General features: G+C 44.2%; 2 protein-coding genes across 2 annotated transcripts; one reads left to right on the plus strand and one right to left on the minus strand.

The window, feature by feature from the left end:
* Nucleotides 1-701: 701 nt before the first annotated feature.
* WFDC11 (WAP four-disulfide core domain 11) lies at nt 702-7986 on the plus strand. Its single transcript, XM_065919809.1, has 4 exons — nt 702-787; nt 5768-5917; nt 7220-7361; nt 7883-7986. The coding sequence occupies exons 2-4, from the start codon at nt 5820-5822 to the stop codon at nt 7958-7960; spliced, it is 318 nt and encodes a 105-aa protein (XP_065775881.1). The 5' UTR covers nt 702-787; nt 5768-5819; the 3' UTR covers nt 7961-7986.
* Nucleotides 7987-10253: 2267 nt separating this feature from the next.
* Nucleotides 10254-12072, minus strand: WFDC10B (WAP four-disulfide core domain 10B). Its single transcript, XM_065919812.1, has 2 exons — nt 11880-12072; nt 10254-10955 (listed from the first exon to the last, which is right to left on the minus strand). Exons 1-2 carry the CDS (start codon nt 11965-11967, stop codon nt 10819-10821), a joined length of 225 nt encoding a protein of 74 aa, XP_065775884.1. The 5' UTR covers nt 11968-12072; the 3' UTR covers nt 10254-10818.
* Between the last annotated feature and the right edge of the window lie 928 nt (nt 12073-13000).

Consider the following 13000-nt stretch of genomic DNA (forward strand, 5'->3'; position numbering starts at 1 on the left):
TCATTGGGTAACACTCTCATTTGTTGATGTAACTAACCTACAATCACTGCCTGTATTTCAGACATTGGTTCTAAGTGCTTAACAGATAATCATTCATGGAACCCTCACAATAACCCTATGAGGAAAGCACCGCTATTAATCCACTTTGTCAATGAGGAAATTGATGCACGGAGATTAGTGACTCACCCAAAGTAGGTGGGAACTAGAATTTGAATCCAGGTTAAGTCTGTGTTGTAAATCTCCGTATTAGGTGGCCTTTCCAAGCTCTCTTGGCAGAGGTCTGTTTTCTCAGTAGTTCAAAACCCACAGGACATTGTGCTCAGGTAGTGTTCGGCTAATGCTAACCATGGAGAAGTTAACATAGAGACGGATAGGATGTTACAAAAGTCATTACACAAATGTTAGCAAAAAAGAGATACACAGATCCTTCACTACCCGTACAATCACCCAGACATCCAGGAAATTGTGTGTTGGGGGAGGGGAGACTCCTGCAGTTCTCCAGTGTTTGACTTTTACCTGTATTACCTGCAGCACAAAGAGGAAAATAAAAAAAGTACCCCCTGAGTGCTTTTTATAGGAATTTGGGGGCAATGTTCGATATGTACCCAACTTACTGGCAGAACTCCCAGATCTGCCACAACCAGAACCATGATTACATTCTGAACCTTTGAGCTCTGTTCTGCTCATCAGATTCCCCTTGTGCAAGGGTTTGGCAGTTTGCAGAGACTAGGAAGAAGAGCAGTCAGTCATATAAATATCAGCACTTGCAACTCGAACAACTTCAGAGGTAAGTGAAGATCAGAATCTTGGGGCTGGAAATGTGAGCCTGAAAATGCTTTCATTTGTGACTTGTGTCCAAATCATGCTCCCAGATTAAAACAACACTATCCCTCTAGAAAATGAGTAATCGTCCTTGATGTTCAAATGGGGAAAGTGAGAGAAAGATGAGACAGATGGGCACCGTGTTACTATGTACTGTCTGCAATACACAGGATGCTATGTGTTGTCTGCAAACAGGCCTTTATGTATTGTCTTCAGAGTAGTCTCAGGGAGAACGCATGACCTACACCTAATCGTGAAGAAACTGTAAACAAACCCCACATGAGGAATGGTTAATTAAAAGAAAAAATTGTCTAGCGTCGTCAAAAATTTCAACCTCATAAAAGACAAAGGGCGTTGTTGGGTGAATTTACACAGTGGGATACTGATGGTAGATTCGATTAAAAGATTTTAGAAATGTTAAATTTAATGAAGCTGATAGTTGTATTGTGATCACAGAAGAGAATGTTCCTAGTGTTAATACTCATTGAACTATTATTCCTAGAAAAGGACCATTATTTATCTGCTGCTGCTGCTAAGTCACTTCAGTCGTGTCCGACTCTGTGCGACCCTATAGATGGCAGCCCACCAGGCTCCCCTGTCCCTGGGATTCTCCAGGCAAGAATACTGGAGTGGGTTGCCATTTCCTTCTCCAGCGAATGAAAGAAAAAAGTGAAAGTGAAGTTGCTCAGTCGTGTCCGACTCTTAGCTACCTCATGGACTGCAGCCTACCAGGCTCCTCTGTCCATGGGATTTTCCAGGCAAGAGTACTGGAGTGGGGTGCCATTGCCTTCTCCAATGATGTATCTACTTACCCTCAAATGGTTCAGGCATATATGTATATATATATATATATATATATATATATATATATATACACTCACACACACATATGCTAGAGAGAGAGAAAGCAATTAGGGGTAAATTCTTAAAATAGGTGAATCTGAGTAAATAATATGTAGAAGTTCTTTGACTAGCCTTACTCTTGTAATTTTGAAATCATTTCCAAGTAACAATTTTTTAGAAGTTAAAGGCAACCCAGCTAACAGTCTATGTGCCTCAATTTTTATTTTATTATTTTTTAACAGATTTTTTTTATGTGGACCATTTTTTTAAAGTCTTTTTATTGAATTTGTTACAATATTGGTTCTTTTATTTATGTTTTGATTTTTTGGCCACAAGGCCTGTGGGATCTAGCTCCACAACCAGGGACTGAATCCAAACCCCTTTGCATCAGAAGGCAAAGTCTGCCACTAGATCACCAGGGAAATCCCTCAAATTTTCTATATTTTCCTATTTTATAATTTGTAACATATGCCAAGAGGCTTAATTTTTAAAACTTAAAACTTAAATTTTTTTGCTAGTGCTTCATACAGTCAACATTGGCTATGTGGATATATCATCCACATATTGTTCAGTCGCTCAGCCGTGTCAGACTCTTTGCAACCCCACAGAAGCATGCCAGGCTTCCTGGTCCTTCACCATCTCCCGGAGCTTGCTCAAACTCATGTCCATTGAGTCGGTGATGCCATCCAACCATCTCATCCTCTGTCATCCCCTTCTCCTCCTGCCTTGGATCTTTTCCAGCATCAGGATCTTTTCCAATGAGTCAGCTCTTTGCATCAGGTGGCCAAACTATTGAAGCTTCAACTTCAGCATGAGTCCTTCCAATGAATATTCAGGATTGATTTCCTTTAGGATTAACTTGTTTGATCTCTTTGTCAGTCCAAGGGACTCTTAAGAGTCTTCTCCAACACCACAGTTCAAAAGCATCAGTTTTTCATGCTCAGTCTTCTTTATGGTCCAACTCTCACATCCATTTACTGGAAAAGCCATAGCTTTGACTATGCGGACCTTTTTCAGCAAAGTGATGTCTCTGATTTTTAATATGCTGTCTAGGTTTGTCATGGCTTTTCCTCCAAGGAACAAGCATCTTTTAACTTCATGGCTGCAGTCACCATCTACAGTGATTTTGGAGCCCAGGAAACTGAGTCCAGGAAAACTGAGTCTTTGAGAAATTAGGTGGTTAGCCAAACACATAGCTTATATTAAATGAGGCATGTTGGGGTTGGGAATCCACAGGAATTTGAATCTCTGACTCCAGAGAGTCGCAGGAATTTACTGTCTATACCACACTGACAGTTTTCAGTGTGGTGTCAAGTGGGAGAGAATTTCCCTCCTAGTGATAAGACAGGATGTATATCCTGTTGGTAAAATAAACCAATTTTTTTTTATAATTGAACATTTTAGAGTTATGTGTCTCTAGGTTCCTTTATGTCTAACTCTTTAAGGCTATGAGAAACCGCAGCCGTTATTGATAAAATTAAATTGTACTTAAAAAAATTTGAGGTATAGTTGCTTTACAATGTTGCGTTAGTTTCTTCTGTTCATCAAGGTACATCAGCTATAAATATACATATATATGTACAGCTGTTTATTCCATTTAGATCATTTAGGTCACCACAGAACCTGGAGTCGAGTTCCTTGAATTTTACAGTAGGTTCTCCTTAGTCATCTGTTTCATACATTTATACATGTATCTGTATATATGTCTGTACATTTATCAATCCCAGTCTCCCAATTCATCCTACCTCTCTTTTCTTGTATTTTTTTAAAATGTTTTTTTCAAATTCTTTTCCCACTGTTGCATAATATTGAGCAGACTTCCCTGTGCTATACAGTAGGTCTTTGTTGGGTATCAGTTTTAATTTTTAAAAATTAAAAAAACAATCTCTGGTCACAGCATGAGGCGCATGGGGCAAACGGGATCTTAGTTCCCCGCCTGGGGATCCAACCTGTGCCCCTCTGCACTGGAATCAAGGAATCTTAAACACTGGACCCCCAGGGAAGTCCTTCCACTTTAAATATAGCAGTGTGTATCTGTCAATCCCAAACTCCCTCGCTATCACCCCAGACTGCCTTTCCCCCCTGGTAACCATAAGTTCCTTCTCTAAGTCTGTGAGTGTGTGCTTGAGAATCACACAAACAGGCAGTATCCTTTGTCCAAGGACCTCCACGTCTACAAATGCATTTAACCAAATTTCAGTTGCAAGGGGGTTTCCAATAATATTTTTACCCCCTAAGGAAGAGAAATCACAAATTTTCAGATGTCTTATGATCCATGGGAAAATATTAATGATCTGTGTTACTGCTAAGTTGCTTCAGTCGTGTCCGACTCTGTGCAACCCCGTAGACGGAAGCCCACCAGGCTCCGCCGTTGCTGGGATTCTCCAGGCAAGAACACTGGAGTGGGTTGCCATTTCCTTCTCCAGCACATGAAAGTGAAAAGTGAAAGTGAAGTCGTTCAGTCGTGTCCGACTCTGTGCGACCCCATGGACTGCAGCCCACCAGGCTCCTCCATCCGTGGGATTTTCCAGGCAGGAGTACTGGAGTGGGGTGCCATTGTCTTCTCCAATGACCTGTGTTACTGGTACACAAAACATCAATATTCATTGGGAATGTTACTAGTAATATGTTGAAAGTCTTGTCCTTTGTCCCATTTAAATATATCCAGAAGAGCTACTTCATTTCCTGGTTCTGTATGAGAGCTTGGGTATAAAACTAGACTTTTCTAGTCACTGCCTAAACTTAAAATATAATAATATATTATATCCAATAATATATTATTAGATTATTCAAAACATAATATAATAAATTTAGAAAAAAGTCTAAGCCCAAGCAACAGTTGGGCTTGAGTTGAAACATTTGTTGCTTGGGTTGCAACAGCTGAAACACTAAGCTTGAATTAAAATGGTTGTTCCTTCCACCACACCTAGAAAGAGAGTAGGCAGTTTCCTCTCTCTTTCCTCTCCTCCTGCGAGTAGCTAAGAGCCATTTTGGAGGTAGGAGCAAGAATAACGGAGTCAGAACAGCTCTTTCTGGCAGGCAGTGTTGCACTCTTGAAATTTGTACTTTCTGGACTTAGTACTGCTTCAAGTTGACTCTGTCCCGGGTGGTTTCACGGCTTGAGTTTTCCCCCACCCAACTGATGGGAGTTGCTCACTTGTGGTTGTCTTGATCTGGCTGAATCCATCTCTTTTCCAACCAGTTTACCGTGATACCTTTCCCTGACCACTCACTCTCTCTTTTTTTTTTTTTTTTTCTTTTAAAAAATATTCTATTTATTTATCTGGCGTTGGGTCTCAGTTGCACCACGCTCATCTTTTGTTGCAGTTTATGGGCTCTCTAGTTGTGCTATGTGAGTTGGTTTCCTGACCAGGGGTCAAACCCAAGTTCCCTGCATTGGAAGGCTGATTCCTAAACACTGGACCACCGGGGAAGACCCTGAGTCATTTTTTTAATCAAGGGAAAATAACACACACGTGCAAAAAAAAAAGATTTTCCTGCAAAAGGAAGGCATGAAGCTTGTTTTGTAAGCTGAATTTGAATTGTCATTATTTTAAAGATTTATTTATTTATTTCACTGCATTTGGTCTTCGTTGCTGTGTGCTGGCTCTCTAGTTGCAGTGTGTGGGCTTCTCAGCGTGGTGGCTTCTCTTGTTGGGGAGCACTCGCTCTGGGCATGTAGACTTCAGTAGTTGTGGCACTCAAGCTCTAGAGTGGTGGGTCAGTAGTTGTGGCACATGGGCTTAATTGCCCTGCAGCATGTGGGATCTCCCCAGAGCAGGAATCGAACCCGTGTCCCCTGTGTTGGCAGGCAGATTTGTAACCACTGGACTACCAGGAATCCCTTGAGCTATTTTTTAATCAAGGGAAGATAGCACATTAAAAAAAAAAAAAAAAAAAAAAAGGTTTTCCTGCAAAAGGAAGGCATGAAACTTGAGATAGAGAGATACCTTTTAGCAAAGTCAACATCCAGAATTGGTTTGTACCTGTGGTTGGGTGGTGGAAGGCAAGGAAGAATAATTAGAGGGCAGAGTGTAAAGAAAGTCCATGAGAATTTCCTCTTGCTTCCCAGCTCTCTTTATTTGTGTCTTTTGATCTCTAGCAGCAACTGGGACGGAAAGAACTCCTGACAACACCTATTCAGACGTATATATATGGTCAGCATCATGAAGTTCTGGACACCTCTCCCCATGATGTTCCTCTGTATGCTTCTACTGTCTGTGCTGGGAGGAGTGAAGGAAAGATATAACAGGTGATGAGGCTGGATTGAGGATGAAAAGGGCATGATTGGGCTGTGCTTATTTCTGGACAAATGAAGAAGTATCGTGCCTAATACATCTGACCCAGGACTCCCTTCCCTGGATCACCTGTTGGAGCATTTGTGTATAGATACTTTTCAATAGACAGAGATCCAAGAAATTCCCAAGCTGAGATCCTTCAGTGTTTCTTCTTCCAACCTTAAAAGTATCAATAAGTATCTGTCAGCTTTTAGATACATTCCATAAATTATAAGGATATGATATTTTCCCATGTCAGAGTATCTTAGAGGAGAGGGGGCACCAGTCCAGAGCTACCATATTTTCCCATTCTTCCAGAAGCTCTGTGTTCTAACTGTGCACATTGATGATTACCAAATGGCATTTCTTGATATATACCCTTAATTTAGTGGAAGGATATTTCAGAAGTCCAATGCAATGGAATGACTGCTTGAGTTAAAGCCGACCCATTGGTAGGATATTTCAGAATGTAAAAAGATGGAAAAGAGACATGAGATGGGTCTTTAGTGGAGCAATGTTGGGGGCCATATGATGAGAAAATGAAATCAATGGAGGAGGCCCAGAAAATGAGATGAGAGAGAGAAGAATTTGGAGAGAGGCTGAATTACTTAACTTTTTTTTTTTAATAGGATGATTTTTTTTCTCGAGTTGTGGCATGCAGATTTAGTTGCCCTGAAGTATGTGGGATCTTAGTTCCCCAACCAGGGATCAAACCCATGTCCCCTGCATTGGAAGGCGGATTCTTAACCACTGGACTACCAGGGAAGTCCTGAGGCTGAGTTACGTTAAAGGCAGAGTCAGCAAGGAGGGGAAGAAAGTGAGGCAAATCTATTCCTTACTCTACCTGGTCTACTTTCCCATGCTATGAAATAGGTGTGATAACGAGGGTAGAGGTTATCTCAGACTCTGAGATCTCCCGTTATAAAGATGCAACTTTTAAAGGAGGGCGTATGAATGCTGGGAGTATACGGAGTCCTATCTCTAGGATGCTCAAAGAGCACCCAGAAGTCTGCAACACTATAGGACTTGGGGAGCAGAGAAGTCTAAGAGGTTAGTGAAGATGTGATGGGGTCAGTGAAAATACAATGAGGAGGCTAACGAAGGCGATTTTTCTTGGAAGATAGGTACTTTGGTGGGGACTTGGGGCCAGGATTCTAGGAGGGGCCCCTAGAGGGGCCCTCTAGCTTAACATAAGCTGTTAAGCTTATGAAGGACTTTCCTCCCCACACTTGTCTATATGGCCCCATCAATGTCTTACCATCTCATCTCATTTCCAGGGGGGAATTGTTCCTTGAGGAGTGCTGGGGAGAGCCAACCGTCCAAGACTGTAGTAAGAGGTGTTCTAAAAGCTTTAGATGTGTAAAAATAAATCACACATGCTGCTGGACCTACTGTGGAAACATCTGCTGGGAAAATACAGTGAGTGTGGAGGTGCACACTTGGGTGTGTGTCATCACTGATTCTCACCTTCTTCTCAGATGCTGTTATCCCTAAACAGAGCAATCCCAAATCCTAGGCACAAATGTAGCAGAAGACCATGTCCCCTAAACCTGAAAGCCAATTCACTGGCAAATAGACCAAGATACCAGCTTGGGGAACCTGGTTTCTTTCAATATATAATCGATGCCTGTGATGTCTTCATTCTATATTTCAACAGCTTGGTGTTTTTCTATTTTTCAGTCCAGATCTCTAGCCATAGCATCCATAGTCAGACTTTTCCGTGAACCATTGTAGCTTATCCAGGTCCCATATTTCTACCTTCGTCTATTCAATGAACTAATATCATCCCCTCCTCCAAATCAGAAGTGGACAATTCCTGTTGTTACATGAAGTATTCTTGTCCCAAGGTCTGGAGAAGATGAATAATATTAAGCTTGGGAATGAATTCTTGCTTCCCAGATTTCCAGAACCTCTAAGCATCTAACCTTTTTCTCTTGCAGCTAATCACTGAAGAAGCTAAAACTCTACCCTCCCACGGAGACACCAGTTCATTCGGACTGAGGGCTGGGAAGGAGTAACTCTTTGGCAAATAAACTCATACGCCAGCAGCGGTCCTTGACTTTTTTTCCACTCCATTCCACTACCCTTGAATGCCATTATTACACTCCCCTCTATTGTTATAGTGTGTACATAAGTTTCCAACTCTTGCTTCCAAATCTTGCTTCCCCATTTGATTACCTAAGAACTAACAGGCTAAATCATGGACTTCAAGAATAGAGGCTTATTTCTCGCATGCCATTTTAATGTGGGAAACTGGCAAGCAGCCGTTTCAGTTTTTCAGAGAGCAGGTCTCTGGTGAATTTGTTTTTCACAGGGTATGGGTAAACAATTCTAAAACTATTTTACAGATATGAAAGATTGAACAGGCAAGTAACTGGTAGATAAGAGTCAGGTTTCTGTGAGAGAAGTTGGAAATAAGCAAAAGGAAAATGCTAGGATGAGCCCTGGGTTACTGGATTAAAATCAGAGATATCAATATGAATTCATGTTCAGCTATATATATATAGTTGGTCAAAAAGTTCACTTGGGTTTTTCTGTAAGATCTTATGGACAAACCCGAATGAACTTTTTGGTCAACCCTATATATACACACACAGGGGCTTCTCTCGCGGCTCAGTGGTAAAGAACTCGCCTGCCAATGCAGGAGACACGGGTTTGATCCCTGAGTCGAAAAGATTCCCTGGAGAAGGAAATGACAACCCACTCCAGTATTCTTGCCTGGAGAATCTAAGGGACAGAGGAGCCTGGTGGACTACAGTAGATGTGGTCTCAAAGAGTCGGACACAACTGAAGTGACCAAGCATGCATGCACTCACACTCCTAGATAACGTTATTTTAGACTTAAGAACATCTCCTTCTGGAAAGAAAATCTTCCTGGAATGGTTCAAGGAACCAATATACTTGGGCTGATGAGCATTTCTTGGTGGTAAATCCTGCACCCAGCACCTAACCCCAACATCTGCATTCCAGATATTTCCTGGAGCTTCTTATTAGGCATGCTGAGTCTGCTTATGACACAGAGAGCTATGAGACGTGGGATGGAGTACACTTGTTGATGAAGGCATCATTATGAACCCACCTGTGAACACTGGGGGCAGTCAAAGCATGGAGCAAGCAGGAGCTGACCACCATTATGATGTATGAGATGAGGAGGATACTTCTAGAGTCCTTTCATATGCTTGACATAGAGAAGAGCAGGAGATGAGAACAAGTCATGCAAAAGTCATTGCAACCATGAGGCGATGGGTTGGCTCAAAACAGATCAGCTCTGACTTGCAATTCTCTGCAGGCTGGAACTTGACCTTTTAGAGACCCAAATCAAAGCAGAATCTGCTTTTGTTTCTTCCTTTGCCTCCATAAATTTCAAGGTCTTCCAAGGGACCCCCCAGTCTTCCTTTTTATGTAATAAAGACACCCACAATTATTTCAATACAACCAGAAAAAGTACTGGAGTCCAGGCAAGCACTCCTCCTACCCATAACATTCTAGGTATAGCCTCTGAGTTCTCTAGGGCAGGGTAGACTGTGGAAAGGAATAGGTCAGCCTGGCACCTATGATCATGATCTCTTTCCTAAGGCCCCCCACCCCGTCTGAGGGCAGCTCTTAGCAGAAGTGGAGGACACCCTCCAGTACCAGAAGCCCTGTGATGCTCCTGAGATGGGTCAGAGGCTCTGGGCCGATGGAGGCAAGTCCTGTCTCCTTCACTGATGCTCAGCAGGAACCACTGGCCTGGAGCATAATACCACATCCCCGCCTCCAGCATGGCTTGCTCTCCCAAGTGCTTCACAACTGACCCCATGTCCCAGCTGGACACATGTGCCCGGGTCTCTGGACTTAGTCCCAGGACCACATCAGAGGAGGGGTGACTGCACAGAGTAGCGGGGACTCTGGACCCCAGGGATGAATTTCTACTGACTCACCATGAAATCAGGGGCAAGACCCAAGGCATCCTGTGCCAGTTAATCCTAGTCACATCACCCTGAACCAACTGTTCCTCCCTCCAGGTTAAAAAAAGAAGAATGATGAGGCCACAAGGAAAGGTTGGGCTCACGCAGTTAAAGGAAGGGCCAGGGGTCTCAGGGGTCTCGGGCCGGGCCCCACTCCACGACCAGCCTGTCGCTGGTGCTGGAGCAGGGACAGCACAGGACTCAGTCCCTGTGGACCATCTCATTGGGAGGTGGAGAAGGGAGCACAGAGGAAACCTCCTCCTCCAAGCAGCCCATGATTTCTTCCTCTCCTTTGACCCTAGACATGTCCTCTCACTTCCTTGGGATTCATTTTCTTCGTTGCAAAGAGACAGTGACCTGAACCTCTCAAGGACAATGAGCAGGATGGGATGGGGGTGGACCAAGTTTATGATGAGTCCTTCTCGGGGGCCTCCCCCTCTGTGCCCCAGGGTCTAGCTTCCCGGCATCTCCTGTTGAACTTGGCCCTTTGTGGCTCCGGGCGAGGCATGTTCTCCTGAGGACCAGGAGGTGCTGCACACGAGCGGGTCCTCCCCCTGGGAGTCCTGGTTCAGTGAGCAGAGGAACAGGGGGGCTGGGCTTGCAGGGGCCTGGCAGGGAGGCAGGAGGGAGGCAGGGAGGGGGAGCAGACAAGGGGAGAGAGATCAGAGACCTGGACCCAGAAAGGGGGGTACCCGTGGGGTCTGCGCCGGGTCCTCCATGATCACAGGCACCGGGAGTGAGCCAGGCAGGTCCTCCCACATTTGTTCTGGTTTATTTGACAGGGACAGGTTGTTCAGATACTGGCTGGACAGGGTGGCGTTCCTCTTGACAACCTTGTGTCCAGGGTCAGGTCCTCGTCTTCAGCCGCAGGCACAGTGTCTGTGGAGACGGTTGGCGGGGGCAGGATGCCTGGCCCCCTGCTCTCTGACTCACAGGACATTCATACAAACATTCCCGCAGAAGGTTGAGCAGCATATGTTATTTTGTGGACAGTGCTGGAAGTATGAACAGTGGTTCTCACAAGTAAACTCCTTGGGTCGCTTCGTACAGGCTTTAGCTTTGAGATCTAAAAAGAGCAGGAGGAGAAGCAGGGTCAGTGGAACCAGCCTCCACAGAGCACTCCTCTCAAGTTGAAAGCCTCCCCAGAGAACTGAGACCTCAAAATTTACTCAGGAGAAACTTGGATTTTTCAGGGAACTCACCTCCGCCCTTCACCAGATCCTGGTGATGGGTAGTATCTTAAATCCCACTCCTCCTGCTCTTCCCCAATAGACCTCGATGCCTGGACTTCTGACTCTCTCCATAATCCTGCAACAGGACTCCGTCTCCCATACTAGTCATGGCCTTGGCCAAATCACCTCCACAGAACCTGCACCCAAACCCTGAGAAATCCACAAAGGCGAGGGTGACCTGCTAACTCTCCCCTACTCTCCACAATCTGCGGGGACCAGAGACGAAGGTGAACTTGCCCCTTCATCCTCTCTCCTCATGCTGCCACTGTCTGCACAATCCCTGCCGCTTCCCAGCCACACAGCACCCTCAGCGTTTCCCTTCCACTCTCCCCATCCTGCTCCCTCTGAGATAAATTTATCTTGACCCTTGCACCCCAAATGTTGCTATCATTCTAAGTGCTTTCATTCTACACCTACTCCCCTGAATGTCTCGGGATGTTTACCTGTCACCTGTGTGCATAAACCAAAGAACAATTGTTTGTTTTCCCACCTGATTCTTGCTCAGGTGTATCTTTCCCCATTGTAGGTACCACGTGTCTCTGGATTTGGGGGACGGGGAATCTAAACATGCAAGTTCCCCCTCCACTCCCATCACTCTTCCTAGAGTCAGATAAAGAAGCTGGAGGACCATGGTTTGGGAAGAAGCAGAGTCTTCATAGTGCTGTGGTCCAAATAGGATGTGTCGGAAAGTTCTAATTCCCAGGTTCTCCTTAGACTGGACACGTCACCCCTCCCACCGCCCCTGCCCCATCACCTACGGTTCATCCTCTGGCTGCGTTGCCCCCCCTGGGCCTGCAGCAGCAGGACGCAGAGAAGCAAGATGGACAGCAGAGCCCGGGTTCTCATGACTCTGGCCTGAGTGGTGAGTGCTCCGTCTGGCCCGGACTCCCCTGGACAGCTGAGTGGGGAGAGGGAAGGGAAGGAAGGAGAGGTGATCCTGGGCTCCTGGCTGCCTCTCCTGGCCAAGCTGGGGCAAAGCAAGGAGCCCTTGTTTCCTCCCCTGGCCTGCCCCTCACCACGGCCCACTCCTGTGACCCTGGGGCTCCTACAGAGACGGTCCTCCTCTCATAGCTAATCTTCTCCTTTTGCAAACAAACTATTTTTTCTGCAAAAAAACAGTAGCTCTATATTTTGTTTATAAAATAATTTACAAAAATAATTTTGTTTATAAAATAATTTTAAACATAGTTTAAAAGATACAGAAACAACCAAAGTCCAACCATAGATGGCTGGATAAAGAAGATGTGCTATATATATATATATGATGGAATATTATTCAACCATGAGAAAGAAGGAAGTCCTGGCACTGATGACAACTTGGATGAAACTTGAAGCATTAGGATAAGTGAAAAAAGCCAGACAGGAAAAGATAAATGATATCACATGTGTGTTATCTAAAAAACTGAACTCATAGAAACAAAGAGTAGTATTGTGGTTCATAGGAGCTGGAGGTTGGGGGACAAGAGGAGTTTTGGGGAAATGGTCCAAACTTTCAGTTATAAAATTAATAAATTCTGGGAATGGAATGTACAGCCTAGTGGTTACAACTAATCTTAGTGTATTATATACCTGAAAGTTCCTAACAGAATAAATCTTAAATATTATCGTCATTAAAAAGAAATGATGGGGACTTCCGTGATGGTTCAGTGGTTAAGAATCCACCTTCCAATCCAAAGGACGAGGTTCAATCCCTGGCTGGGGAAATAAGACCCTGCATGCCACAGAGTGTAACCAAAAAAAAAAAAAAGGCAATGAAGTTCCAAGAGGAAAAATACAACTGATACAACTGTCATTATTTGCAGATGATGTTGAATACTTTGAACACTGAAAAGAACACATCGCGATATTACAGTAAACAATGGGTGAGTTTAGCAAGGTA

The sequence above is a fragment of the Muntiacus reevesi genome, chromosome 2 (genome assembly GCF_963930625.1).
Source record: "Muntiacus reevesi chromosome 2, mMunRee1.1, whole genome shotgun sequence".
In the NCBI taxonomy this organism is placed as follows: domain Eukaryota; kingdom Metazoa; phylum Chordata; class Mammalia; order Artiodactyla; family Cervidae; genus Muntiacus; species Muntiacus reevesi.